At 37.9% G+C, this 26418-nt stretch overlaps 3 protein-coding genes across 13 annotated transcripts; 1 reads left to right on the plus strand and 2 right to left on the minus strand.

Moving 5' to 3' along the window:
• The first annotated feature begins 651 nt into the window (after positions 1 to 651).
• LOC105058871 (UTP--glucose-1-phosphate uridylyltransferase-like) lies at positions 652 to 8900 on the plus strand. Of its 8 annotated transcripts, none has more exons than XM_073249756.1 (12): positions 652 to 1478; positions 1620 to 1667; positions 1927 to 1998; positions 2134 to 2192; positions 4149 to 4181; positions 4330 to 4386; positions 4450 to 4526; positions 4639 to 4706; positions 4784 to 4867; positions 4947 to 5045; positions 5121 to 5220; positions 5785 to 5972. In XM_073249756.1, the coding sequence occupies exons 3-7, from the start codon at positions 1963 to 1965 to the stop codon at positions 4523 to 4525; spliced, it is 261 nt and encodes an 86-aa protein (XP_073105857.1). In that variant the 5' UTR covers positions 652 to 1478; positions 1620 to 1667; positions 1927 to 1962; the 3' UTR covers position 4526; positions 4639 to 4706; positions 4784 to 4867; positions 4947 to 5045; positions 5121 to 5220; positions 5785 to 5972. The 8 variants fall into 8 exon arrangements, 3 of the variants coding, with proteins under 3 accessions (XP_073105857.1, XP_073105856.1, XP_073105855.1); XM_073249755.1 differs by lacking the exon at positions 5785 to 5972 and adding an exon at positions 8132 to 8900 and having other exon boundaries at positions 657 to 1478; positions 4639 to 4695; XM_073249754.1 differs by having other exon boundaries at positions 657 to 1478; positions 4639 to 4695.
• On the minus strand, positions 7975 to 21131 carry LOC105058872 (nudix hydrolase 23, chloroplastic). Of its 3 annotated transcripts, none has more exons than XM_073249753.1 (8): positions 20812 to 21131; positions 20099 to 20230; positions 19333 to 19431; positions 13006 to 13082; positions 9445 to 9580; positions 9200 to 9340; positions 8895 to 8953; positions 7975 to 8334 (listed from the first exon to the last, which is right to left on the minus strand). In XM_073249753.1, the coding sequence occupies exons 1-8, from the start codon at positions 21073 to 21075 to the stop codon at positions 8328 to 8330; spliced, it is 915 nt and encodes a 304-aa protein (XP_073105854.1). In that variant the 5' UTR covers positions 21076 to 21131; the 3' UTR covers positions 7975 to 8327. The 3 variants fall into 3 exon arrangements, with proteins under 3 accessions (XP_073105854.1, XP_073105853.1, XP_010940232.1); XM_073249752.1 differs by having other exon boundaries at positions 7975 to 8339; XM_010941930.4 differs by lacking the exon at positions 19333 to 19431 and having other exon boundaries at positions 7975 to 8339; positions 20812 to 21129.
• Positions 21132 to 22921: 1790 nt separating this feature from the next.
• Positions 22922 to 24390, minus strand: LOC105058874 (uncharacterized). 2 transcript variants are annotated; one of them, XM_010941933.4, is made up of 2 exons: positions 24188 to 24390; positions 22922 to 24117 (listed from the first exon to the last, which is right to left on the minus strand). In XM_010941933.4, exon 2 carries the CDS (start codon positions 24115 to 24117, stop codon positions 23113 to 23115), a length of 1005 nt encoding a protein of 334 aa, XP_010940235.1. In that variant the 5' UTR covers positions 24188 to 24390; the 3' UTR covers positions 22922 to 23112. The 2 variants fall into 2 exon arrangements, with proteins under 2 accessions (XP_010940235.1, XP_010940234.1); XM_010941932.4 differs by having other exon boundaries at positions 22922 to 24390.
• Positions 24391 to 26418: the final 2028 nt, after the last annotated feature.

Here is a 26418-nt window from a genome sequence, read left to right on the forward strand (position 1 = left end):
CATAGATGTAGCTCAGGGCATTTACATACAACTAGAATTACATCTAGCATGAATTATAACATTGTAAGAACTTAGTTGCAGCTGCTTTGTTGCATATATGATTGGTTCATGTAACTTGATTTTAAATGTTTGATTAATTATAACTAATTCAAAATAAGATGTATTCCAAAGCTATTATTGTAGGCTTATTTTTAACAACCAGATCTAACTATAGGAGGACTTTGATAGGTTCCGTTGCATCATACCTGCTAGATAATATCAAAAACAAAAACACCACTTCTACATGAACTACTGCACAAAAGCTCATTAGATGCATCCTCGTATAAGAGTCCAATTGATTGGAGGTCCCCATTTCACCTTAACACCATGGACCTTAGGTACCTTGGGCATCATGAGCATCTAGCTTTATATATATATATATATATATATTATTATATTATTATATATTATATATATTTTTTTTTTTTTATATATATATATATATATATATATCAATAGGTCAGCTAAGATTGCGAACCAAGGAGAAATTCTTACACAGGTATAGTTTACTATATGTGCTATAGACAAAGTCAATGAAAAGTTATGGTATCAATATTTTGAATTAAAAAATTTTACAATCACTTTAATATAATAGTGCTTTGATAGATTCAATTACATCATACCTGCCACATAACATCAAAATAAAAAAGTCCTTTCCAAATAAACTACTCTTCACAAAGGCTCATTCTATGCATCCTTGGATAAGGGCCCAATTGATAGGGGTCCACCTATTCATCTTAATAGCATATATCTTAGGTACCTCAGAAGTCATGAGCATCAAGCTTTAATTATATACCTCCTAATAGGTCAGTGAAGATTACAAATCAACAAAAAAATTTTGGTTAGACATAGGTTATTATATTACTGTAGATAAAGTCAATAAAAAAAAATATAACATCAATATCTTGAGCTATCTCAATACACTGCTGCTTAACCATCTCAACACGCTGTTATTGGGGTGGTTATAAATTTTCCAGTTTAAAATGATAATATGATATTTTTGTGACCGAGAGGATTCTTCCAAACCAAGGGTTACGGGAAACACCGCCATCGCACGGAACGGACGGTCACGCTTCGGACGTCCACCTTGCCACCCCACTCGTCGCTCGCCACGTGTCCCCAAACTCCGCGCGCCCACGGCGACATCCCCTGCTTCCCGACCGACCGTCAGATCCGCCCCCAGACTCCGTTATCTCTGACGGAAATCGTCGCCCCCCGGCGTCTACACATGGCGCTTCCCATCCCCGGAGAGCGAACGCCATCGCCTCCTCTGACTCTGCTCTCATATCTCCTGTTGCTCATTCGAGGCCTCTCCATTCCTTTCTCGTCTCCGCCTCTTTCTCTCTCTGGAGTTGATCTCGGTCGCTAATGGCTGCCGTTGCTTCCGAAGAGAAGCTCGCAGAGCTCCGCTCCGCGGTTGCTGGTCTCGATCAGATCAGGTGAAGCGATTCTTGGCTTGGGATTTTTCTTTTTTCATTTTTTTCTCTCGTTCTTGGTCCGTTTTTCGTTTTGGAATTCATTTTTGGGCAGAAAGATCTCGGATCTGATATGAGTTGTTGATAATTTCTTGTTCTTGGTAGTGAAAACGAGAAATATGAGTTCATCAATCTCGACTCCCGCTATTTGAGGTACGTCGTCCCCAATTGAAGCATCCCTTTAGTTTTTGGATCAAATTCTTAGGATTTTTTATGTTTCTTGATGCTTATTTATGCGTTGAGATCTTGAATTCAGTTTTTATCTTTGGGGATTGAGGGTTTTTTTCCTGTTATTTTCTTTTTGCTGGATAATGGTTAATGACCCTCTGTTTATCTTTTTATTGATGGTTAACAGGCTAATAGGATAGTTCACTCATATCTAAATTCTCATGTATTCTGTATAAATGTGAAGGTGCCCCCAGGTCATGGTGATGTGTGCCCATCCCTGATGAACAGTGGCAAGGTTGATGCATTACTTTCTCAGGTTTGCAGCAATGAGCTCTTATCTCAAACATGCTCTTGGTTTCCAGTTTTCATTAGTTCTATATACTTGTACGCAACAATTCTTTACTGTTCATGATGACATTCTTTTGGCCTTTCCTTCTCTAACTTCTTACAGGTTAAGGAGTTCATCTTCATTGCAAACTTGGACAACTTGGGTGCTATAGGAGATATTAAGTATCCTTTTACCGCTTTTATAGTTTGGCCCTTCTGTCCTCACCCGCTTAAAATTTGTTTTTTCTTTTCTTCCTTTTTTTTCTTTCTCTTTTCTTTTTTTTTTTTTTGGGGTTGTTGGGGGTTTTTTTTTTTGGAGGGGAGGGTGCGGATACAGGCTTGAATTATTATTATTATTATTTTGACAAGCTTGTTTGAGTCAAAAGTTATGTAACGTTGACCACCAAAAATAGAGATCCTAAACCATCTGATCAACCACCAAAATGAATATTGTATGAAGGTATGCACATATTTCATTTAGTAAAAAAAAATCACTTAAGCCACCTAAATCTCAAAGTTTTCTGCTCAGGTTACTCCAAAATCTTTAGCTGATGTTAAAGTCTGGTGTTAATTACTTTTTCGATAATACGCATTCTTTGTTATATTGTTCTCATTATCAGTTTCATGATCACGTTATGCTTCATGGACGTGAACAATAAGAAGCACTTTTACAATTGCTGCAGTTGAACTGATATTGAGCAAGATTTAGTAGCTGTTTTGTACGTGCGTGCGTGCATGTGTGTGTGTGTGAGTGTGTGAGAGAGAAAGAGAGAGACCCACCCAGTATTATATTTACCCAGGTTCAGATACTTGGGGATGCACCACCTAAGACTTGCATAGGACCTCTGTTTGTCAGATGAAGGGACGTGACTGCTGGGCAACATACTGTTCCCTGTGCATTTTGTTGGTTAATGCACTCTTAGCATTGCATTGCAACCATTAAACCCTGTTCATTTGTTTAAAATAAAATAATGAAGTGATTCTTTTGCTATGTCCTGTTGCAATCAACTGCATTGGCTGTGTACTGCCCAATATATTGTTATAAAATCAAACATGTTTGGCAATCAAGGTTCTAAAAACATCTGCCATGTATAGGGAAAACTTCTTTGACGTGAGTCATGAACAGTTAAACTTCATATTTACAGCATTAGTTTCAACTGTGTGAAATGAAGATATTACTTAATTATGCTGCATGCTTAGTTGAATGTTGATTTATACCTGAAAATAGGTGTCGATAGGAATTTAAAAAGTTGTTTCCTATTTTTTTCTGTCTTCTTACCCCTTTCATTGACCAAATATTCTCATCTTGGCAAACCTACTTTAGTTTATTTAACTACAACCAGGTCATCTTATCTCATGGGATCTCCTCAGATCCAGAAAATGAGGGTTTTAAGTTGTCTCAGATCTACATGCAAATAGTTTGAACTCAAATTATAACGAATTCACTACTCAGTAGTCTCTTAACACTTGTTCATTATAATTTTATTAGCTTATCTCGTACTATGTAACTTTCTGGGTATTCTATTTTGTTTTTCGTAGAACAATAAATATAGCTTATTTGCAATTTCTTCATCAGTCAAATAACTAAGTATTTTGTGTTGTTGATTGACATCTTGTCTAAATGTTGTTAGTTTTTAAAACTCTTCATAATTTTTCTAGGTTTTGTTCAACTGCTTTATTTATAAGCTGGTGTTTGCAACCCCTGCATGAAGAGCCACAGTTTTATGACTCCCATGTCCATATAAATATTTGTATTTATTTTCTCTATTCATTTGGTATTCTCCTAATTTTCAAAGTTTTCTACAAATCAACCCACTTGGTCCATAACATCACTAATATTAGATAACTTACATAACATCCTTGTCATATTTTCATGCATATCCTTAAAAAAGTCAATGCCACAGAGTATCATGTATGAAATGATATATCTTTAAATCAATTAGAAAACCAATGTCAATCTCTTACTCTTTCTATTTGGCTAATTACTCCAGTTCGTCTTTGTCATGCATATAAATTTTTCTTATATGTTAAATTGAGTGTAACCTTTTAGTTTAGTACCTTCTATATGAATATAACTTCTTTTGCTATTTTTCTCCTGTTCAGCATTTCTAACCTTTTTCAGTCCATCATGATTTGCAGCTTCTGGAGATTGCACAGGTTCCTGATGCACATGTAAGCTTTGATATGAGATGTTGACTTTTCAATTATTTCAATACTGATTTAAGGCAGAAAGATTGTTTTCCCTCCACGGGGTGCGTAAAAATTTTATTGTGTACAAGAGATGACTGTTACATGCTTTTTTTTTCCCCTTTTGATTCAGGCAAACGAATTCAAATCATTTGAGAAACTCAAGATTTTCAATACCAATAACCCATAGGTGAAAGTCATATATTATCTTAATGAATGGTAAAATTTGTTTCTAATGATGGTACATTGTCAGATGGCTGAACTTGAAGGCTATTAAGCGGCTTGTTGAAGCTGATGCATGTAAAATGGAGATAATTCCAAAACCCTAAGGTAGTTGCCCTTCTTTATTCTGCCCAGTGTTCCCACCCATTGTTTATTTATATGATTTTTCTGGAACATCATGTATGAAGTACAATAATGCCAATGAAGTTATTATTTCCAGGAAGTGGATGGCGTGAAAGTTCTTCAACCGGAAACAGCAGCTGGTGCAGCAATTTGAGTAATGATCATGTACAAATATATTTTAGTATTTTATGTGTTATGATATTCTTGTCTTTTGAACACCTTGTTCCTTTTTCTTCAACCAGTTTTTTGATCATGCCATTGGAATTAATGTTCCCCAATCTCGGTTTTTCCCAGTGAAGGCAACATCAGATTTGCTGCTAGTGCAGGTTTATATGAAGTCCTATGATCATGATGAGCATTTGGATGTTGACAATGCACTAAGCTTATGTGGTTATTGTTTTGCAGTTGGATCTTTATACCTTGGTTCATGGCTTTGTAATTCGTAACGGGGCTAGAATAAACCCGGCAAATCCCTCTATTGCACTAGGGCCTGAATTCAAAAAGGTGAATTCATATATGAGAATGGCGTTAATTAAGTGATAAATAAACAGTTAATAACAAACGTTTCAATACTTGCAGGTGGGCAACTGGCCGCTTCAAGTCTATTCCCAGCATAGTTGAGCATGACAGCTTGCAGGTTTCTGGTGATGTATGGTTTGGTTCAGGAATGGTACTCAAGGTATTATTTGCAAGCTATCACATTGTTGTTTTTATATGATCTTGCTTAATAACTTAGTTGTAATATTACATATGTAATGGTTTATTTCACTTCAGTTGCATAGATTTCTGAGGATCACTTCTTCTGCTTACAAAGAGAATTTTCTAGCAACCTTACTTGATATTACTATGAGCTATTACCAGTTGCATATACTATTCTAAACACATGCACACAATTATGTTTACTTAGGCGATATACTACAGTTTGAGACTTATGAACAGATGCTGAATGCATTGAAAGTTTGAAACTTTAATTCGCTATGATATGATTCAAGTTCTATTGAACTACGTGGATATGAGATGAGTGATATTTCCATGTTTGTTGTGTGCCAGACTTGTCCGTATGACAGCTATGTTGAAACCTAAAGTGGTAGGCAAGTATACTATAATTTTTAATCTAGAAATTTAGAAAGCCATTACCTTTTATCCTATGGACTTGGCTATGAGTATTGGGTGTTGGTGCATTTACAAGTGTCTAAGAGCATCTTTCTGTAGCCCAATGCATTTACATGTGGATGCTTTTCAGGTAAACTGGAGGCCTGGTAACATAATATCTTGTTACATTCTTAATCTCTTAAGGAGACAAGGAATGGATATGTTTCTAGAAATCCTTTTGTTTTGTGCTTATTGGATGATATCACTCCAAGCTTAGTTCTGTCAAAGCTGATAAAGTGAATACCCTGTTATACTGAGACACGCCTTGAATTTACCAAATTGCTGAAGTTCATAATTTTAAATTGGATATCTAATTTTAAATTGGAGTTCTCTTGTTTTCTTCTAAATAAGATGTTTCAAGGAGATTGAGGCTATAGATTCCCAAATGTTAAATTTTCACGTCAAGCCTCCTTGAAGCTTCCTGAATTCAGGATGTGGTATGCAAATTGTTATAGAACCATTACTGTTAAGCCCATTCTCCATACAAATCTTTGACCCACATACATGCAGTTTTTTTCCTCCAATATTCCTGTACTTATCTATAGTGGATTTTGATAATAAAGTCTATTAGGGAAATTTGCATAGAAGATATGTAATTGGAGAATTGCCAATTCTCTCCCTGTTTGAAAAAAGAATTAAGCATAGATAGCTTCGTAAAGGATGCAAAAGCTTGAGGGATTAGAGCTGGATAATATACCAATTTAACCACAGCAGATATTGGATTGACTTACTAGCTTATTTAAAGATTTCCAAACTAACAATATGCTAGATGGTGGAAAGAAATGTACTTTGATAACCATTTGCAAGAATAAAGATGCACAAATTTGTTCTAACAATTCTGGAATAAAGTTCATGAGCACTCTATGAACTTGCATGAAACGATAATAGAGTAAATATTAAGAAAAAGACATCTTTCTCTGTTAACTTGCATTTGTTTTCTTTTATGGTGGAAGAGTCAGTATTGGACCTAGCTTATTAGGCAGCTGATAAAAAAAATGAATAAGATAAGAGAGAGTTCACAAGTTTTTATCAACTTGGAAAAAGCTTATGATGGTGTACCAAGACAAAAATTGGTGGGATTCAAGAGGAAAAGGTGCACAGAAGAGTGGTATATTGAAATTATTGAGGACTTATATGCTAGAATAGTGACAGGCGCCAGGAATAGTTGTCGGCTTGCGGCAGCAAATTGTTTTTTTAGTCAAGGTGGGCTTACATCAAGGGTTGACCCTAGGGCCATATCTTTCAATACTCATATAGATCACCTTACTGCAAATATTCATTAGGAGATACCATATTGTATGTTACGTGAATATCATTTAACGTTGGTTGATGAGAAGAGATGACTGCATGCAAAATTGGATTTGACGAAGAACTAGAATGAACACAGAGTATATGGAATGTAATTTCAGCAATAATATTGACGAAGATGAGCCAACAGTCAAGAAGATCGGTGGAGAAATCTTGTATGAGATATCATGAAGTGATTGATTTTGTTAACTGTCGCTTATAACATGGAGTTGAAAAGTGCCTCAATATATTACTAGTGTATGGAATGGAGGTACAGGTGATGCACATGCTAGGAAGTATGGATGATCGTGATTTCTCCAGCGGGCCATATGAATCTGGGCAAAGATTTGTGGTGGGTTTTGTGAGTCCATAAAACAGTGCCCATTTAGAAAAGAAACGCCAAAACACCAGATTTTTTGTTAAGAAATAATGCTCCAAGTTTGACATTTAAGTTGCAGAGGGCCCATAAGATTGTATTATTATTTAAAGGCCTTGGACATGAGGCCTCAGGATCCAACCTAGGGTGCTAGACTCCAAGACTTTCACATCACATATGGAGAGGTACTCAATGCATGCCTTGGTTACTTGCAGGAGAAAGATATTAGGCAATGAAGAGGGTCCAAGAAAACAAATTATATGTAACAGAAATAAAAATGTTGATGTGGATGTGCGCTAAGTTTGGGAAAGATATTTGTCATCTAGATAGGCCAAATCTGTCTTCAATAAAGATAATTGTTTCCTGTACCAAAAAAATAAAGATACTTGTTTCAGTGATCAAATTCTTTGTTTCAAGAAAAAATTCTCAAGGTATGCTCTGAGGTATGGAACCTTACTGCCTCCTTTTCACTTCTTTTCAATGTTGAAGGGTGATGTGAGCATCACAACTAAGCCTGGGATTGTAACAGAAACATCTGAGATTAATTCCAGCAACATCTTTAACAATAATTCCCACAACGAATTAATTTGACATCTTTTGCATATTTAATGATAAAGATTTATAAACAAAAAATAATGATGCCATATTATTTAAATGTTTTGAACAAGAGAAAGTACCAACCTCCAACGCACATGAAAAACATTTCACACTAAGACCTGATCTAATGCCAAAAAAAATGCTTTCATTTTAATTGGAAGAATTTGGCATAATTCAGATGGCCAGGATGACAGAAGCCTCAGCCCAACAATCCAAATTGACTGAGAAGCAACAATGATATCTTCTGCTGAGCAAATTACCAGCACCAATCTTTCAACATTATCTTGATGACTGTATGTTCCAGAACACAACAAATGCACTATCTTCATCAATGCAAATGGTAATCCAAATCAAAACCATGGGGATCAGATGGGCTAGCGCCTGGTCTGTCAAGCAAAGAAACTGACTGAATACAAGGATAGAAAGAAAGTATGAACAGTGTTGAGATTGCATCTCTAATTTGTTTCCTCACTTTTTCGCAAAGCATCAAACAATTGAAATTCATACATATCTTGAATTGCCGCAAGAACCAAGTGTCATCTACAACTAAATAACCATTTATTTATTAAAAATTAATAAAAGCACTCGTGTATGCAGAGAGATTCAATGATACTATAAATACATGACAGGATCTGAAAAGGAAAGAGTTGCAAGATAAAATCCCTCCTAACATGATGCAAGCCACAAAGCTCTTTTTGCAGAGGTCACAATCAGTTCAGTCTGTATTTCTATCAACTCTGCCCTCAAAAATATCCTTCTTCCTAACTTATTTAGCAGAATTTTCTTGAGTGTTGGTGTGCCAGTACGTCGGTGGGCACAGGTTCAGATTTGAGTTTGTGACTACCCAATCCTTGTGGTTGTTTATAGTCAATTGGACTTCTATCGTATGAAACTAAGCTAAAAAGAAAAAAAAAGCAAGTGATGTAAGAATCAAGGTTTACCTTTTATTTATGGTGCAATAATGAAATTTGAGGTTTCCAGCATTTTTGTCTTCAATATACTGCAACCACAGAACACAACAATAAAGTGCTCCAAAATATCATCGGACAATGCTTATTGGCCAAATAAAAAAATCACCACTGTTGGCAATATCATCCCAACTAAAGGCTTGCAACTAAATACAGGATAAAAATTATAGAAATTGAACCAACCCTACATTTCTACCATAAGCATAAATAGACTAATAAAAGAAAAGAACAAAAAAAAAAAAAAAAGGATGCATAGTCAAGAAAGAGAAGGGGATAACCATCTTTAAGGTCACAATGATTGATGAAAATGCTAGGGAATCAAATGGTATATCATCCAAGGCAAAAAGTGCACATTCCAGTGACTCAGGGCCTGGTGAAAAATAGGGTGTCTTTAGTCTTGCTCGGAATATGATGTAACTCTGTACTGCATATGAGAGTGAAAACACATCAGCAGCTTCATGTCAAAGCCCATGGCGACTATAAACATCCAAAATCAGTTTCCAATAAAATTATGTTATCTCACTTGGCCAATGCAAGGAATATCTAACTGAGCAAATGGCGAAACTATTTCCACTTCAGCACATGCTTCTTCTAAGGTTTCCCTGACTGCCCCTTCTGCAGCTGACTCCCCAATTTCCAAATAACCAGCAGGGAGAGTCCTGCAGACATGTGACATATACCAGCCGAAGATGAATATCAACAACTCTAAAGTGACCAGATAGATAGGCATTGTCATGATGCAGAAACAAATATCAGCAACTAAAACGAACATGCAGTGCTAGCAACAGAAACTTGGTTATCATCAACAGTTTGTTGACTTTAAGAATAAGTTAATTATATGCATAAAGTACAAAATTATGGCACTGTTCTAATCAAATAGCTGAATTGTTAAAAGATTAAAAGATTGTGGAACAAGTGTTGCTAAAGGGCCCTCATTACACAGATAAGCACATTCAGCCATGTACACAACTTCCAAATCATACATCAGTCATACTTCACGGACTGGGAAAAAAATAAAAAAACCTGCTGGAACTTTGAATAGATTGAAAGACATTGACTTCAATTGATGGCATTCCATGCATAGAATAACATATTGACAATAACTAGTTTCCCCATGCTTGCAAAAGTTACTGCTAAAAAATATTGATAGAGATGTGGACTACATCTTTTTATCAAATCTGCACTCAGAAATTGCATTGTTTATCCGAACAGTAGCTACACTTGGTACTTTTGGCTGTGGATACAAGGAAGAGTTCAAACAAAATAGATAGATCATTTATGTGTAGCTCTACAAACTCCTTACAAGTACAATTCAGGCAAAAAGTGCATTCACCTGCACATCTGATTTTGAAATGCGTGTTCCCAAAGCTTCCACCATGGATCCAAGTCTATCAAACATCCAAGTTGTTTTCTCAAAGCATATGTAGTAATCAGGGCACTTGGTGCTGTTAGATGCCCAGGAAAGAACAAGCCCACTTGAAGTGGAGGCAATAATGTAAGAAATGGAACAACCATAAGAGTAATCTAGACTGAAGTAAACAGGTTTTCTCAACCTTCTTTCATAATATTCTAATTATCAGGCAACCCAATTGCCAGCATGTGGTAACGATTCATACAAGTTGACTTAAGAAGCAAAATAACATAGGACACCCTCCGTGGAACATATAACATTCCCTTCAAAAGCTACCTTCAACATGTAATTCAATCTTGCTTCATTAAATTACAAATCATTTCAAGCAAGATAGCATCTATCGAGCTGCAAGTGAGCCCCAACACCAAAATCACCCTCCTCGTCAGTTGTATTCACAATAGAAAAAATGTCTCAATGGCTGGATATGCATTTCATCAAGGATCGTAAACCCCCACAATTTTTTTTTTCCAAAAAGAAAAGAAAAAAAGTGAAAGGGCTTCATAGAAGGATCACCTTTCTATCTCTAGTCAACTCCACCCTTCAAGTCATCAATTCTAAAGTCATCATTCATCATAAAAAGGAGACACCAGTCCAATCTTATCATTTTAAATATAACTTTATAAGCACGGGCACCAAATCATGTGAGGATCAGTGCCTCATTCAATAAATACCTCTATGCATATAGGCTCTATCTTATTTACTCACCGTTCCACAATAGTCAACTGTTGTACACTTGATTGCCTCTCTGATAAGGTGAGCTAACTTAGTATAAGAAGATGAACCCCCCAAAATACATTCTGTTATGTCTCCTTTACGAACAGGTCTAGCTCAAAAAGCTGCCCTCATTTTTTATTTTTTTTTTGTACTAACTTCATTTTTATTAAATTAAAAGAGAACATAAAAGGGAAAGAAAGATGAAAGCAAGAGATATTACTAAATAAAACTACATGATATACTACCAAAGAAAAAAAAATACATGATACAATTATCTATGTACTTTGTTTTAAGAATTTGCTCATGTTGGTCATGAAACAGAAAAGACTCCCTTAGGTCACAAGTAAATAAACAGAGCAATAAAAAAACTCAAATTCCTGAATTACAAAATGGTTTAACTACCATTCTGACCGAGCTAACAGCTATTCAATATAAATCATTGTCTCAACACCCTTCCTAGCTTGTGGATGAATACAATGGATAACTAGCTCGGAAATATAGCATCAAGGTGATAACATCGAAGCTTTCTACTGAATATATTGACTCGCTCATTCTATTGATGAACAACTCTCTTGATCGCATTGTTATGCAGAGACCAGCAAGGTATTCAACATGTTTGGTTGGTGCATGAAGGGACACACTTTGTCTCAGCCCACTTACCATCGTCGAAGTTCAAATAAACTCTAAACTATACGTACAATTATAAAAGTTTTGGCCATGCTAATCTCCAGTAGTATGTGGGCTATAGACGTATCCTGCATTAGCATTTATTCTAGCAACCACAAATTCTTGCTTTTACATTTACATTCCCCAATAGGAATAATTTTCAATTGATAGACTTCCTATGTATGAGGAAGTCTCCCTAAGTATATTCGGAAGTATCAACGGTTAATGGCTGTCAGTTTGGCTTGTACATAATCACCTAATCAGGTTTCATTACCTTAAGCAGCAGGAAGCAGCACCCTAAGAAGAAATACAAAGACACTGCACGAACTCGATAAGAAAGATTTCTGGCACCATGTCCGGGTTTAATTTGCAGCAGAACATGTCAGAATACTGCAAAGAATCATAGGGGCAGGATTTCTTTACCCTAGGAAAAGTTGTTTCCTAAGCAAATGAATCACATATCATAAATGGTATATAAAGTTGCAGCATTGATTATGCATCTTCAAACCCAATAACTCTGGCAAACGGGGACTATGTTGTTCTATATTGTGATTGAGGCATGTCCCAGTCTAGCACTGGTCAGTACAGTACCAGGATGGTACATACAGAGGAATGACCATTAACAACAAGAATATAGAGAAAAATCACTAAAAGAATAACTTAGTGTCCGAGAAGATAGGCCATCTCAAGTTTCATGAAGCAACCATCCCAGTCTGTCCTAGCTGGGATAGACGAGGGCAATCCAGTTTGGAGAGAGTTTTGAATGCTTCCCATGACCCACTCTCTCTGGATCAATACACTACTGGCAGCATGGACCAGGACCGACCAGATCACTAAACCCTGATATTTGTGATGCTTGACATATTATCTTCTATTAATATAATAAATAATCGTGTTCCAACAATATTTCTGCACTGCATCTAGTCCATGTACTATTACAACATTACCAAACTTCTTATCATAATATACCAGACTTGCTAACTTATTTATAACAAGAACAACAATCAGGACATTTATATTCATGTACACATGCATCCTCCCAATTTTTTAATTTTAATAATCTACTGTTTTATATCTTTACTAGTTTAAAGAATAAATGCACATGAATTCAAGCAGGGGAAGTAAGTTCAGTTGAAACCAACAAGCGCAACTTATAACCACATAAAGAGAACCAAGGTCATGCAAAAACAACCACTTGGCTCATTAGATTTTATCATCATGATCAAAAACAAAACAAGAGAAAAATAAACCAAGTATTCAAACAACCAGAGGTGAAAAGAATAGGATAAGCACCAGAGTCCATAAGATGGCTCAATTTTGCGTTTGCATAGCAAAATCTTGTCATTATGCTCCACTAAGCAACCAACAACCTGCAACATTGATCCGCAAAGGCCCAGAGTGAACATAAAAATACACGAAAAATGATGACTTTTGATGATGATTAATATTAATTCTAACTGTAACCCAAATTGATGAGAAGGCTTGATGATCATAATGATTACTAAAAATCCTACCTTATCATAACAAGGCATCTAGGTTGGATGATCACATTGACTTGATCCTAGTTTCTAAGCTTACTGAATTGGTAACAATGTTGAACCATGTGCCTTGAACCAGCTCGGATATGGAGCCCTAAATCTCTTGCCCAATAATTCAAATTATGTAGTATAAAAATAGACAAAATATGGGTTTCACTATCATGTGTGGGAAGCAAGTCATATTGCTATAACAAGCTCATGTAAACAGAGATGAAAACTGTTAGGTAAGATCCAGCCATTTAATCATTACACTGTTCTGGATGTATGCATTAATGGCGGCATCTTAGCTGATGTTCAGAATGAAGGCATATAGATTTTACATGCATCTAATATCTACAAATCTGACATACAAGATTAGATATTTAGATGTATACTTTAAAGAAAATCTTTTCTTTTAGTGCTTAACCATAAGGTTCTTCCATTGACACTTGCCAATTTGGGGTTCTTGTAGACTAGAACGATGTAGTACCAGACATGAGATAGAGCTTTCAAAAGACAAGGCATTTTTCAAATAAGCCAGTACATTGGGACCCCGTGGATACATTCTTTTTCCAATTCAAACATCAGCCCTTTGTCACTGTGTTTTCATGTCGAAAATTCTTTGCAGATGAAGAGATGTCAGCAAGGCTTATTACTTTCCAACCAAATCGTTCCATATCTATATATAAATGCTAGTTCATCAAGAAGACCCACTAAAAGCACTTTGAATCGTTGATTCATTATCCAAGATGGCTTAAATAATGGATCTATCTATTCTAATACTCCATGTACTTCCTCTGACATTCATGAAACATGCAAGAATTGACAATAAATCTCAAATTAATTATTTAAATTTTAATAATATTTTTTAATATTAAATATTAATATAAATTAGAAAGTAAAATAAAATATAAAATAAAAGAATCAAAAATAAAAAAAAAGTATTTATCATTCATTGTGAAAGATGACCTTATGATAAAGAACAGGAATTCAAATAGAAAAGAAAATAGAGAAACAAAATTTTTAGCTTAACATATATGCATATCTGTTTTAAAAGTGCAAAAAATAATGGATCAGGTTCGTAAAAATTCCAATAAGGAAACACTCATAATACTAGAACTCATGCCTTATCAAATGTCTTATCCAATTTTACAGTTGGTTTATTTTGCAGCAATAAATGTTAATCATAATATGAGTTTGAATGAAGTTGATTCATTTATTAGTAACGCCAAAGTCAATAGGAGTGCTACTGTGAAAAGGTTAAGATGTCAGGCTTGAGGGCATAGTTTTCCAATAGAAAAACTCATTTGCCATGTAACAATTGCATTAAAGGAAACATCTAAATTATTTTAAAATCAATCTAAGATTTAGGTTCATATTGAAAATATGAATAGAAAGAGAAAATAGAAAAATATGGGACAAAAAAATAAATCCACCTGGTTTCAGACTTGGCACATCCCAAAGTCATTATTCCTTTTTTGTTTGCACAACCAAAAAATTATTTTGAGGGTAGAGAAAGATGAAAAATACAGAATTGTTTCAAGAACTATGTACAAAAAATAGAAGAATATCCTAAGTTTTAAAGGAATCGCATGTATAGGAAATCAAAAAAGAATTGATTTGATCCAGGTCATAATCTAAATTGGATTCTCAACTTTATTAATAGAGATCAAGGAACATGTGTTAGGGTGTATGTGCAACCCATTCAAATAATAAGTTTGAACAAATGAGATAATTTTCTAGTATCGATGACCAATAACAATGTATAAAATAGATAGAGAAGATCCATCATACACCTATACTGTGTTTTGAGATGAAAAGCAATTCCCTATTGGGGCAAATGGTAATCCATTAAGCAGAGGAAATGGTATTATAAGAAGCAAAAAGGTTTGGTTGGAGGAAAGAGAAGTTGTCGGCGGTTCCAAGTTGGGAGCAAGAAATAGAAAGAATATGGCAACACCTTCAGTTACTTTATCGATCTAGTTAATAGCGAACAATACCAACCTTTGGAAAAGTGAAAAGAGAAAAAGCTTTTTTTTTTTTTAAAAAGACTTGGCTCTCGCTAGAAGCATGAAGTCACAATTGTAACCCAACACCATCTATATTGACTCATTCTACAAGGGGTCAAGAATCGTGTTCCATCTTAATATAGGGAGCAGATTCATCAGGGTGAGCAAGTACAACCCCTTATGAAAACCCAAAAAAAAAAAACCTGCATTGCAGAAGGCAGCTAATATGCCAAAAAGAGTCTTCCAAGATAATGGAGGCAAATATACATACAAGAGTTTCCTTCATGAGGACCTCTAAGAAGACAAGTCGATCCCTAGAACTACTGGTCCAAGATCCAAAAATAAATAAACATACTTATCAATTGACTCAAAACTTCAATATGAACTCAAGCTTAGATTGATGTTTTGTTCAAAAAGCCTAATATCCTGATTTTTTTCTTGTGTTATAAGAAATAAAAAAAATGGGGGAAGAAGAATCTCCTTTTCTTATTGAAACATGTTCATCCATTCCTACTACTTATCTTATTTTTTTAAATTTTATCTTCTTGGAGAGCCAAGATCACTCCAACTAGGAATGTTTTTCTCCGTACCATTTAAAATAAGTTACTTCACTTCGATGGTCTATCCAATAGCATCAAGACTATCCATTGATTTATTTAATCCACACGTATGCTGTAACTCATTATTAGACAACATCAAATTGAACCGCCATTTTTTCATAGAGTCTTCTTGCCCCCTATTTGGTGAAAATACCATAGATTAATAGTCATTCTAGGAATAATCCTTCTACCATCAGATTTCTAGCTAACAATGGTGGAACATAACAAAATATTATGGCCGCATAAGGGCCTATTCTATGGGAACACGGCCAAAAAATCTGAATGCCCGAAGGGCCAGAATGCATAATCCTATCCTACCTGAGCCTGTTATTTTATTTTGGACAGCTGCTCGTAGCATCATGAGGAGCAACCTCCCTTTCAAGGTACCCAAATGGTACAATCTTTATCTATGTTGTCGGTTGATCTTTCTCAACATGCTATACAAGCGTGAAAAACCATTCTTTGCAAGATATGGCTGATGATGTGAAGAAAAAGAAGAAAGGATCTCTTCTTTTATTTTGGTCTGGTGCATTTCTCAAAATCTTCTAGGATCACAAGTGGAATGCTAAGCAAGGGTGGGGAGGTTGCCAGTGGAGCGTCGAATAGAAAGAAGCAAGTAGGGGGGAGTAACACATTGCCATAGCATGCCGGAGAGCAACCATAGGCAAACCTAATTTAAATAAGGTTACAGTAATAGCAAGCTAGCATTTTTAAGCCAATTGCATTTTGTAGCATGCATACTCTTCTGTGGAGTTGCATGGAACTAGCCTCGTCTTCCCTCCAATGACTAACTTCTGATGATTATCCTTCTCTTGTCATAGGTGCCCCCCCCCCCCAAAAAAAAAAAAAATTGCTCAGTGCTCCCTATAGCTTCGTGGGCTTTAACTACATTGATGGACTTCTATAAGAGATTAAGAAGCTCTTTCTTAACAACAATATGTGAAACATGCAGAGCCCACCCGAGTTCATTTTCTACCACCACTAGGCTTCCATTAGAGAAACACAGCATGCTCTTTTTCATTCTGTAAAACCAATCTCTTTTTCCCTAATGCTGATGCAGTGCATGTGCAGACAAGGCAAAATCCCTATGGGAATCGATGCCCTTTTACAGTGTAAACTCCTTTCTTTGTCTATCATAAGAAACTACTTCCCTTCCATATTGTCGAGCTGAAAGTTAGAAATTCTGCATGCGAACGTAGTATGCCAAAATATGGCTTTTAAATTAATAGATGATGCCAAAGGGAGTGGCGATGCCATATACAAAAAGGAAGAGACTCATAGAATGGCAAATGCAAATAGAGCTTTGCATATATTCATTAATCCATGAACAGGATCTATGGATCCATTCAACTTGATAAAAAAAGAATCAATAGAAAAAAAAATCGGATAATATCTTTCTTGAAACAAAGGAAAAAGAGAAGAAAGATGTGATGAAATAGAATGAACTGAGATGGTATTTTGTAGAATCAACTATCTATTTCAGCCCCAAAATTAACCCTTGCATGAAACATATGATTAAGGAGACATCGAACATCTCAGAGCAGAATGGCACATGGCAGTATTTGGGGGTCCCTATTCCTAGTAGGAGGCTAATTAGGTTGGATTGCAGCTCCTTGGAACATAGTGCCTGTGACAGACTGGAGGGCTAAAAATCAAGACCATTTTCAATGATGTGCAAGATTATATTTATCAGGCCAGTACTCTATGCCACCAGATGTACCTCATGTTTAATAGTTGCCTATCCAAATCTGTCATCACTAGGATGGCGCAAATGATTAGGAATTTTTTATGGGGAACCTCGGGAGATGTGAGGAGAGTGCATCGGCTCTCTTGGGAGAAGATTTTCCAAGCCATTCAAAAGGGGGTTTGGGGCATTTATGCATCTGATGTGCAAGAACTAGGCTTTAGTAGCCAAGCATATACCTAAGTTTATGATGGAGCCTAACAACATATGGAGCTCATTGATAAGATCGAAGTATGGCACCTGGTCAGCTTCCTCCACACCAATAGCCAAACATGATAGTTCTCACATGTGGAGAGCCATGTGCGCCTATGCTCCAGTTATGCTGACTCATACTAGATGGACTGTAGGAGATGGTAGGTCCATAAAGGTGCTGAGTGATACTTAGATATTCAATACTCCTCTACGTCTTATGCCTACCACCCTCAATGGCAAATTATTGGAGAATCCAGTTGTTAGTGATCTGATGATGTAAGGGCAAAAGATATGGGACATATTCACTATCTATCAATTATTTGATGATGTCCTTGCTGATAGAGTGGTGTCTACTGCTATCCCCATTTGTGGTACTCCTGACAAACTTGCTTAGGGTCCCTCTCCATCTCTCAGAGTTAAATCAGGAGATCTATATAAGCTCTATAGACCAAACGCAATGGAAGGGACAATGCATGGGTAAGGAAAATTGGGGTTCATCCTAGACTTGTCTTATTCCTTTGGAACATGACTTGACCCTAGATTCCATGTCGAAGCATCTTGGCGAGGAGGGCGTTGAACTTATCGCCATATCGTGATAACTATTCGGAGATGGCCGACACCATTCCCCATGCGCTACTTAGTGCCTTAGAGCAACTAGGGTCTGGCTGCTGTCAGATATTTCTTCCTCCGTTATTACATCCCCCTCCCTACTAGAGGCCTTTCTAGAGCTTCTACAGGGTGGTATGAACTGGAATTACTCTAGAAGGATGGTGATTGAGGCAGCTGACATTGCTTACCATATCTAGTTGAATCAGAATGATTGTATCTTTGCAGGTAAAAATCATTTGCCCATATTCATTCCCATGAGAGCCCTAATGCAAGCTTCAGAGGTCATATGCACTATGAGCAATGTCGAATCTATGGTTATTAGGGAAACCCGAGGCTCCTCTCGAGCAGGTTCTGCACTTCATCAAACAGTTTTCCTCGGTTAAGAGCCCCCACCCCCCCTCTAATTACCTAAAGATCAACTTTGATGGTAGTGTCTTAGATAAAGGTGGATGTAGTAGAGTTGGATTCATGATTAGAGGCCTGAGCTCTTCCATTGTGGTAGCAAGGTGTTTCCCATGTTTATAACATCATGGTTCCTGTTGCTAAATTGAGAGGAGCATGGGTGGGTATTAGATATGCTACAACAGTCCTTTGAACCAACCACATATTTCTGGAGAGAGATTCCAGCACAGTGGTGGGTTAAGTGAGGCGGCATCATCGTTCGATAGGTGCCCACCCACTTCTGATGGATATTTGGAGGATGGTAGAGGACTTGGCGGGTTTTGAAGCGACTCATATCTTTAGAAGGGCAAATGGTGCCATAGACTGGGTGGCCTCTCATGTGGCTAGTCACTTCGTGAACAAATTATGGGGGAATTTGTGTAAAATACCTAGTTGGTTTCAAGACATTTTATGTTTAGACTCTTCAAAATGTAATTATACTAAAGTAAGATGAGACACATGCCATATGTATATAAAAGATGATGCAATAGGGGCTTGACAAACCCCACCTTACTCCCACCCAAGACAACAGAATGTAGAAATCTCCCCGTACAGGTAGAATCAATTGAACTTATCCTTGCTTCTTGTGTAGTGCTATACCATATCATCTTTGAGGCCCAACATGAAATATTCAAAAGATGACATATTAATGATCGAATTATACTAGATAATATTGCAGAAATAAATGCTTATATGGAGAAATTATTTAAAGTATATTTTTATAACTTTGTCAGTTATGTCAGAAAATTTTTAAGGGAAAAAGATAAATGTGGAAATGAAAAGATGAATAAAGTTTCTGTCAGCAAGAACAGAAATTATTTTGTGAAAATGATTAGTTAAAGGCCCTTAGTTAAAGATCAACAGAACAAAAAATAAGGTACATATGAATAAATGAGACAATGTCTTATTTCGGAACCAGTTCAATATTCAATACTGGATTTGTCTTAGACAACTAGAGCCATAGACCACAGTCCCTTATAATGGTCCTTATCATAGTTTATACAGAAACTCAATAAATAAAGAATGCAGCAGATCGGAAGCTGTGGATTAAATTAAGAAAACCTGTTAAAAGAAATATCCAGCCAACTCATAAATTGCATATTTCGAACATGACTTGAACCAATGACAACCATGCCACTCAAATGTGACTAGTACTTACAGTATCGCTAGCAGTTACAATACGACAAATCTGCATGGTATAAGAAAAACCTTTCCTTTCTGAGGATGACATAAGAAACAGCATCAGCATATACCAGAAGCTTAAAGCAGTCATACCATTTTTGGGTTTTCATAGTGGATTCTCCCACAGACAGTGCAAACTGCTCTGATCTTTTCTTCCCCCTCTGGTACAACGTCCTTAGTTGGGTTTCCACAAGCTTGACAGAAGCTTATGTTGGGCTTATGTGCCTACATTATTTGATAATACAAGATCACAAATCTGGACAAGAAATAAAAATACAGACAACACAGCTCGAAGCTTTAAAATTCAAAATTCAGCGATACAACAGTAGAAACAAAATTCGACTAAAAACCTATTTCCTTTACTCCTCCATCCTTCATATAGTAATATATCCAAAACTTAGGCAAACCTCCATCACAGAAGGTTAATTAACAATCACAAAACCAAGAAGAAACCAGCAACGTCCAAAATACCGCATAATCCGGGTGATTAGCAGATAAATTTGCAGGCGACTGCCAACATCCAGTCATCAAATTATTTTATTCATCAATTCTTGACGAACCATTTTCGCTCATTTCCACAAGAAAGATCAATAATCCATATATCCAAATTCTTAAGAAGTAGAGAGCACAGTCCAACCAATCCCTCTTCAAATCACAAAAGAAAAGCCCCAGACCCGTCTCCCCAATTTCTTGAAACCCAACCTCGATTCGTAAAAGGGGAAAATAAAAAAAGAAATCGTGACTAAAAAATCAAAGATCAAACCCTTTCTATGTTTTTATAACAAGAGCAAACCCGCAGAACTCACCACAGGCGGCACCACCGCCAGTCCGGAGGCCACATCGGCGTGGGCGCTCGTCTCCGAAGCACCGGAAGACATCCGAAATGCCCTGAAATACCCGCCGCCGGATCGACAGCCAGAGACGGGGAGCAACGCGGCTTGGGGAGAGGACAGACCTCCGGATTTGGAGAAGGCGGCGATCAAGGGGAGGGCAAAGAGGCTACGAGGCTTGCCTTGGAGGAGGAACGGAGAGACGACCCCGAATCCAAGGAGGTGGAGGGATCTGAGCATGAGTTGGGGATAGATTGATGAATTCGGAGGCTTTGTAGTGGGAGTTTGGGGAGGGAGGGCGTGGCGGTGGTTGAAGACGCGCTTCGTACGAAAAAAATATTGGTTGGACCACGTTCGCCAGCTCAGCGGTAGATCAGTCCAACGATGAAGCAACACGAGCAACAATGCCCGTATTGCTTCGTTTTCGATCTATTTTTCTCGTCGTGATTGCGCGTGGTGCTCCATAGTTGGACTGGTCCACGACTGAGCTGGTGGATCTGATGCAACCTATAATTTCTCCTTTTTGACATATCGCCAGGCTTGAAGGGGCCCAGGGGGACGGCGAGGGATGGAGATTCGCTCACGAAGGGGTCGAGCAATCCTGGCCGTTCATTTGAGAGAATCGATTCGCCAAATCCGCCAGGTGGCGACGTAGGTTGAGTTCGAGTTTAGGTAGACGGGACCGGATGGGCATTTCTCCATGGTTGTCAGCATTACGTAAGCAAACCGGGGGCAAAATTTAAATTACTCATCAAAATTTAAAATTGTTTCAAACTTAATAAAAATGATACAAGCCTTGGATGTATTACTCTCTCGAAAACGTTCAATCAGGAGCATCAGCTCATCATCAAACCCGGCCACCGTTAACATCTATAGCTCTCACCCCTGCCAAGCAGTGGTGAGATTTCATGGATAGTGGCCGGAAGGTCATTGATCCAAGCAGTGGCCATGGTAGTGTTGTCATGAATAATAATAAATAAAAAAAAATAAAAATGAAAATGATATGGTACATCAAAATTTATGGGCAAAAAATGAACAAATTGTAGGCCAAGCTTCCAATAAATTTAGATTTTTTACTAGTCCAATACTAATTTTTTGATATATTTCTTGCTAAAACTATCTCTAATCCTACTGATAATGAATGGGATCGAATAATTATTTTTTCAATCCTATTCAAACCCATAGAGTTGAATGGGAAGGATATAAAATTTTCCACTCAAAAACTTCTTTCCACATCTCCCTAATCACATAAAACACCAAGAATATCAAGAGACCACAGCCCAATCTTACCAATTATTACGTAAGCTTGAGTACAAAAAGCAGCTCTTCTCCTTGTGAATTTCTGTTTAGTGACGTGCTTCGTAGGTATATTAGCTGCATTTTTATTAGTATGCATAGAATTTTTTGACCTCTACAACATCTTGAAAAAGTGATATTACACATATATAAGCTTCATCCTTAGCTAAAATATTTGATTTCTCCTGTAGTACGCTTTTAACTATTATGATAGATGCAAACCTCCCTTCTGTTCCCATATCACTCTCTTAAGCATCCTCTTGAGCCATATAGCGTCCTCGCATGCATGTGTAATCACCATGTGTTTAGCTTCTATAGTAAAAGGAGCAACAATAAATTATGTAGCTTAGATATCAAACTCACTGCACCTCATAGCTCATGCTATATAGAACACAGCCTGTGGCAAAATACTTCCGATCTCTATCACCAACAAAATCTACATCCATGACCTGAATTTGTCCTATATCCTTGCCACCATTCTTATCGCCTGAGCAATAACAAGCCTGATGCAAATCACAGCAAATGTTTATGTCACATCCAAGCAAGCAACTTACCAATAAAAGGCTAAAAAAAAGGAGATCTTTACATCCTTGTCTTTTCACCTCGTTATTCACTAAATATCACAGTCAATATTCGCCATATATATTAACAAAAAGAGAACTCCCAATTTATAGAAGGATCCAATACTACCTTTCCCAATATCAGTCCACATTATCACAGTTTTCACCACCATTTGGCATCCTCAGAGATTATCACAAACACTGAATGAGAACAAAACCAAACCACCAAATAAACTAAAATAAAATAAAATAAAAACAATCAAAAAAGATACAGCCCATTGTTAATACTTCGTTTTCACATACTTTCCATGTGATCCAAATGAAGGATGCTACCACTTTCTAGTTTCTGACCATGAGATGAAAGCTAATATTTACACAACAAAGAACCAGTCCTGCCTTTCCCTTCCAAATCCCCTCTCCCTCACTCCCTTATCGGAGTGCCGGCTTCCTCACCGCCGCCGCTCTCTTCGCAGTCCCCAACACTCTTCTCCGAGCAAACATCCTCACCTCCCTCATTCTCCGACGCCGCCTCCTCGTTAGCAATGTTCTCCGATGCGGACGCCGCTTCCTCATTCGCAATGTTCTCATTGTTGTCGCGGCACCGAGTCTCGAGCAGCCGAAGCCTCCTACTCATATCCGCCATCTCCCTCTCCACCAAGAAAAGCCTCTCCTTTAGCGTCAGATTCTCCTCCTCCAGCTGCGCTATGTGGGTGTCCTGGTCATCGACCCGGTTCTCAAGCAGATACGCCGCCGGCCCACCCTGCTCCTCGCCGGGGTACACCATCTCGAACCGGCTGAGGTCATGGTCCAGCCGCCGCTCCACCTCTATGTGCTCCTCCACGTCACTCTCGCTCGACCCCTCGTCGATGTCCTCCTCCTCGTCGCCGGCTCCGGCAGGCCGGAGCTCGTAGCCGCTCGGCGAGCGGAGGCGGATGAGGCCCTTCATGGAACCGTACCCGTCGACGCCCCATTCCTCCTTGGCCATGTCCACCAGGCCCTCACGGGTGGGCGAGAACTTGGGCGTCGGGAGGATCGCCGGCGTTACCGGGCACGGCGACACCAGCGACGCGATCCCGCCGGACTTCTTAGCCCGAATGATGAACGACGTCGTGTTCCGGGGAGCAAATGGGGCGAATCGGGCGAACCTTTTCTTGGGGTAGAACCTCCGGGCCTTGACGCGGTTCTGGAATTGGAGCTCCTTCAGCGTTGGAGGCTTGTACCCCGACCCGCCGCCGCCAGCGCCACCACCGCCGTTAGGGGCGGCAGCGGCGGCGGCCTTTCTACCCTTCCAATTCATCCTCCCAGGCTTGGCTCCCCCGGCGCCGGCGCCGGCGAAGACATGGCGGGGTTTCTGGAACCCCATCGGCTCGTCCACCGCCACAGGGGGCGGCGGCGGCTGCCAGATCCCGAAACTCCGGTTCATCATCTGCGACGGATCGTTCATCGATTAACCCCTCCAAAACCAAATCAAGATCAGGTATCAAAGAAAGCCTAACCTTCCAGTTAGATCCAGAGATTAGCCGTTGCCGAAACCCTAACCCTAGACAGCGATCCAAACCCTAACCCTAGATCGAAGTCGAGGGTGAGACGGATCTCGATACGAGGATTCCGTTGCGCCTTGTTTACCCTTTTTTTTGTTTTCCCCTAATTATATTTCGGTCTCCTGTCCCTGTGGAGAAAGGAAGGGAAGACGGTTTCTGAGGTCAAAAAAAGGGCAGGGTTGTATATTTATAGAGAGAATGGAGGGAATGGACGGCTTGATTTGGTCGATGGGAGATGGATGGCTGGGGATTTGGGGCGAGGTTGTGGTCCTTTCTCTTTAAGTTTTCGGGTCAGATCAGAACTCGGATGGTAGGTCGATTTGAACAGGAGATAATTAACTGCTCTTGCATTTTTAGAAAATTACGAATATTACCACTGTAACCATTGGGGGATTTTGGCGAACATTGAGTCCAAAGCGAATTCTAGCTCCGTGGGTACGGAAAGTGCGATATATTACGAAGATACCCTTCAACAAGTATGGTTGCGTCGGTGCTGTATCTACCGTGTGGCGTATCTTTCTGTAGCAACTAGTTAGTGCATCTTACCGTTAATGATATTAGCAAAACGAATAAATTTTTATGGACTGTCCTACAAAGTAAAGCTATTTTAATTAAAATTTCTACTAAGTAGTTTTTTAAATTTTGATTATAGATTTCATTTCTTGTTGGTTGGATTCTTATCGAGGGAGATTAGAAAAATAACTATGTTTCAAAGATCACAAACATAAAGTAATCATGGGCAAAAAATGGACGGGATGGGACAGGTTTCGATTAGATCTGTTAAACCATTAACCACCACCAAGATAAAGAGATAATTTCAAAATTTTGAATAATTTTTAATTTAAATAAATATGATTTGAATTTATCATAATAGAAAGATTGATGTGTCTACGATATTTATGTAAAAATAATATTTTATAAAAAAAATATATATATAAATATTAATTTTAAAAAGATATTTGTATAAATATAAATATTTAAGAGGACGTTTATGTGAAAAATCTTTACATATATATTGATTTTTTTTATTTTTATTTTTTTTTGAGAACCTCATGAAGATTCACATGTACTATACTATTTTAGATTTCCATTGCCTCAAGCTTTGAACCTGCAATTTTTAATTGCTAAGCAAAAGAGTGCAACTACTGGATCTAGTTCACGTCATGTTGTGTTGTACAAAAGCTCTACGCTAGGGAGCAACATAATTCATTCTTCTTCACTAAGATGACAAGAATTTGTGGATGATATTTTTTAAACCATCCCAGAAACAATAGTGATGTGACATATTACAGTATATTCCCAAACATCCTCTCTTTTTTCCCCTTCTTTTACCGCTCACACAATGCTTGCCCTGGTTGTTTACATGAACAACTTAGTTTCAGCAACAGAGTCTCTATGCAAATGCATGTTTAGATCATAATTAATCTTAAAATTTAGAAACTTCAACCATAATTATTGGGGCATTTCAGCCAAGTTCCATACTATTGAGATCCATTCAAAGCTGGCTTGTACTTTTGCTTAGGCTTGGTTTCTGCTGTGACTCAATGAAACGCGCCAAAATTTGACGTGGGTCATCCGTGATGGCATGGCTTTGGCCACATAAGTATCCGTTTGCTTTAGATAAACGTCTCGAATTTGTTGGTTGCATTAGAAACTCCGGCATCCAAACATCTCGGCGCTAGAATGCCGTCGCCGTGCAAGGCCGTCCCTTGCTTCTGGTTCACGGAAGAATTACTTGGAACCTAGTCAATTTGAAGGAAGGCCAAAAAAAAAAAAAAAAAAAAAAAGAAAGGAGGGGGTTGGGGGTGGGGGGTGGGGGGGGGGGGGGGGGTGGTGGGTGTAAAATAGAGATATATTTTTATCTATTTACTCATGATATCTTACGGATCAAATATTTGCGTATGTTCAGTTCAAAACTGTGTACCTTTAATCTTTTGAGAATCTTTACCAAAAAAAAAAAAGAAATAAATATTTTGAGGAAAAAAAATTCTCATAACTTTAAGCTGCATTTTGTTCATGAATATGAATGTAACTATTGGAAATTATTCCCACCCATTTAACTGCAATTTCTAGAGTATTGTCCACTTGGAAAAAAAAAAACAGAGAGACGGCCAAAAACTACAACTCTGTGTAAGAAATTGGTCTGTAACACCCATGCCTTTGAATAGGCTAGCCAAACGTAGCAT

The sequence above is a fragment of the Elaeis guineensis genome, chromosome 16 (assembly GCF_000442705.2).
Source record: "Elaeis guineensis isolate ETL-2024a chromosome 16, EG11, whole genome shotgun sequence".
Lineage (NCBI taxonomy): Eukaryota > Viridiplantae > Streptophyta > Magnoliopsida > Arecales > Arecaceae > Elaeis > Elaeis guineensis.

Bases quoted from the DNA above. Each gene is read 5' to 3' on its own strand.
- LOC105058871 (XM_073249756.1), top strand. From the start codon at position 1,963: ATGAACAGTGGCAAGGTTGATGCATTACTTTCTCAG. The intron at 1,999-2,133 runs GTTTGCAGCAAT...AACTTCTTACAG, and splicing joins TTGATGCATTACTTTCTCAG to GTTAAGGAGTTCATCTTCAT. The intron at 4,387-4,449 runs GTGAAAGTCATA...GTACATTGTCAG, and splicing joins TCAATACCAATAACCCATAG to ATGGCTGAACTTGAAGGCTA.
- LOC105058872 (XM_073249752.1), bottom strand. From the start codon at position 21,075: ATGCTCAGATCCCTCCACCTCCTTGGATTCGGGGTCGTCTCTCCGTTC. The intron at 9,341-9,444 runs GTGAGATAACAT...TATGCAGTACAG, and splicing joins ATATTCCTTGCATTGGCCAA to AGTTACATCATATTCCGAGC. The intron at 8,954-9,199 runs GTTATCCCCTTC...CTGTGGTTGCAG, and splicing joins TCATTGTGACCTTAAAGATG to TATATTGAAGACAAAAATGC.
- LOC105058874 (XM_010941932.4), bottom strand. From the start codon at position 24,135: ATGAACGATCCGTCGCAGATGATGAACCGGAGTTTCGGGATCTGGCAG.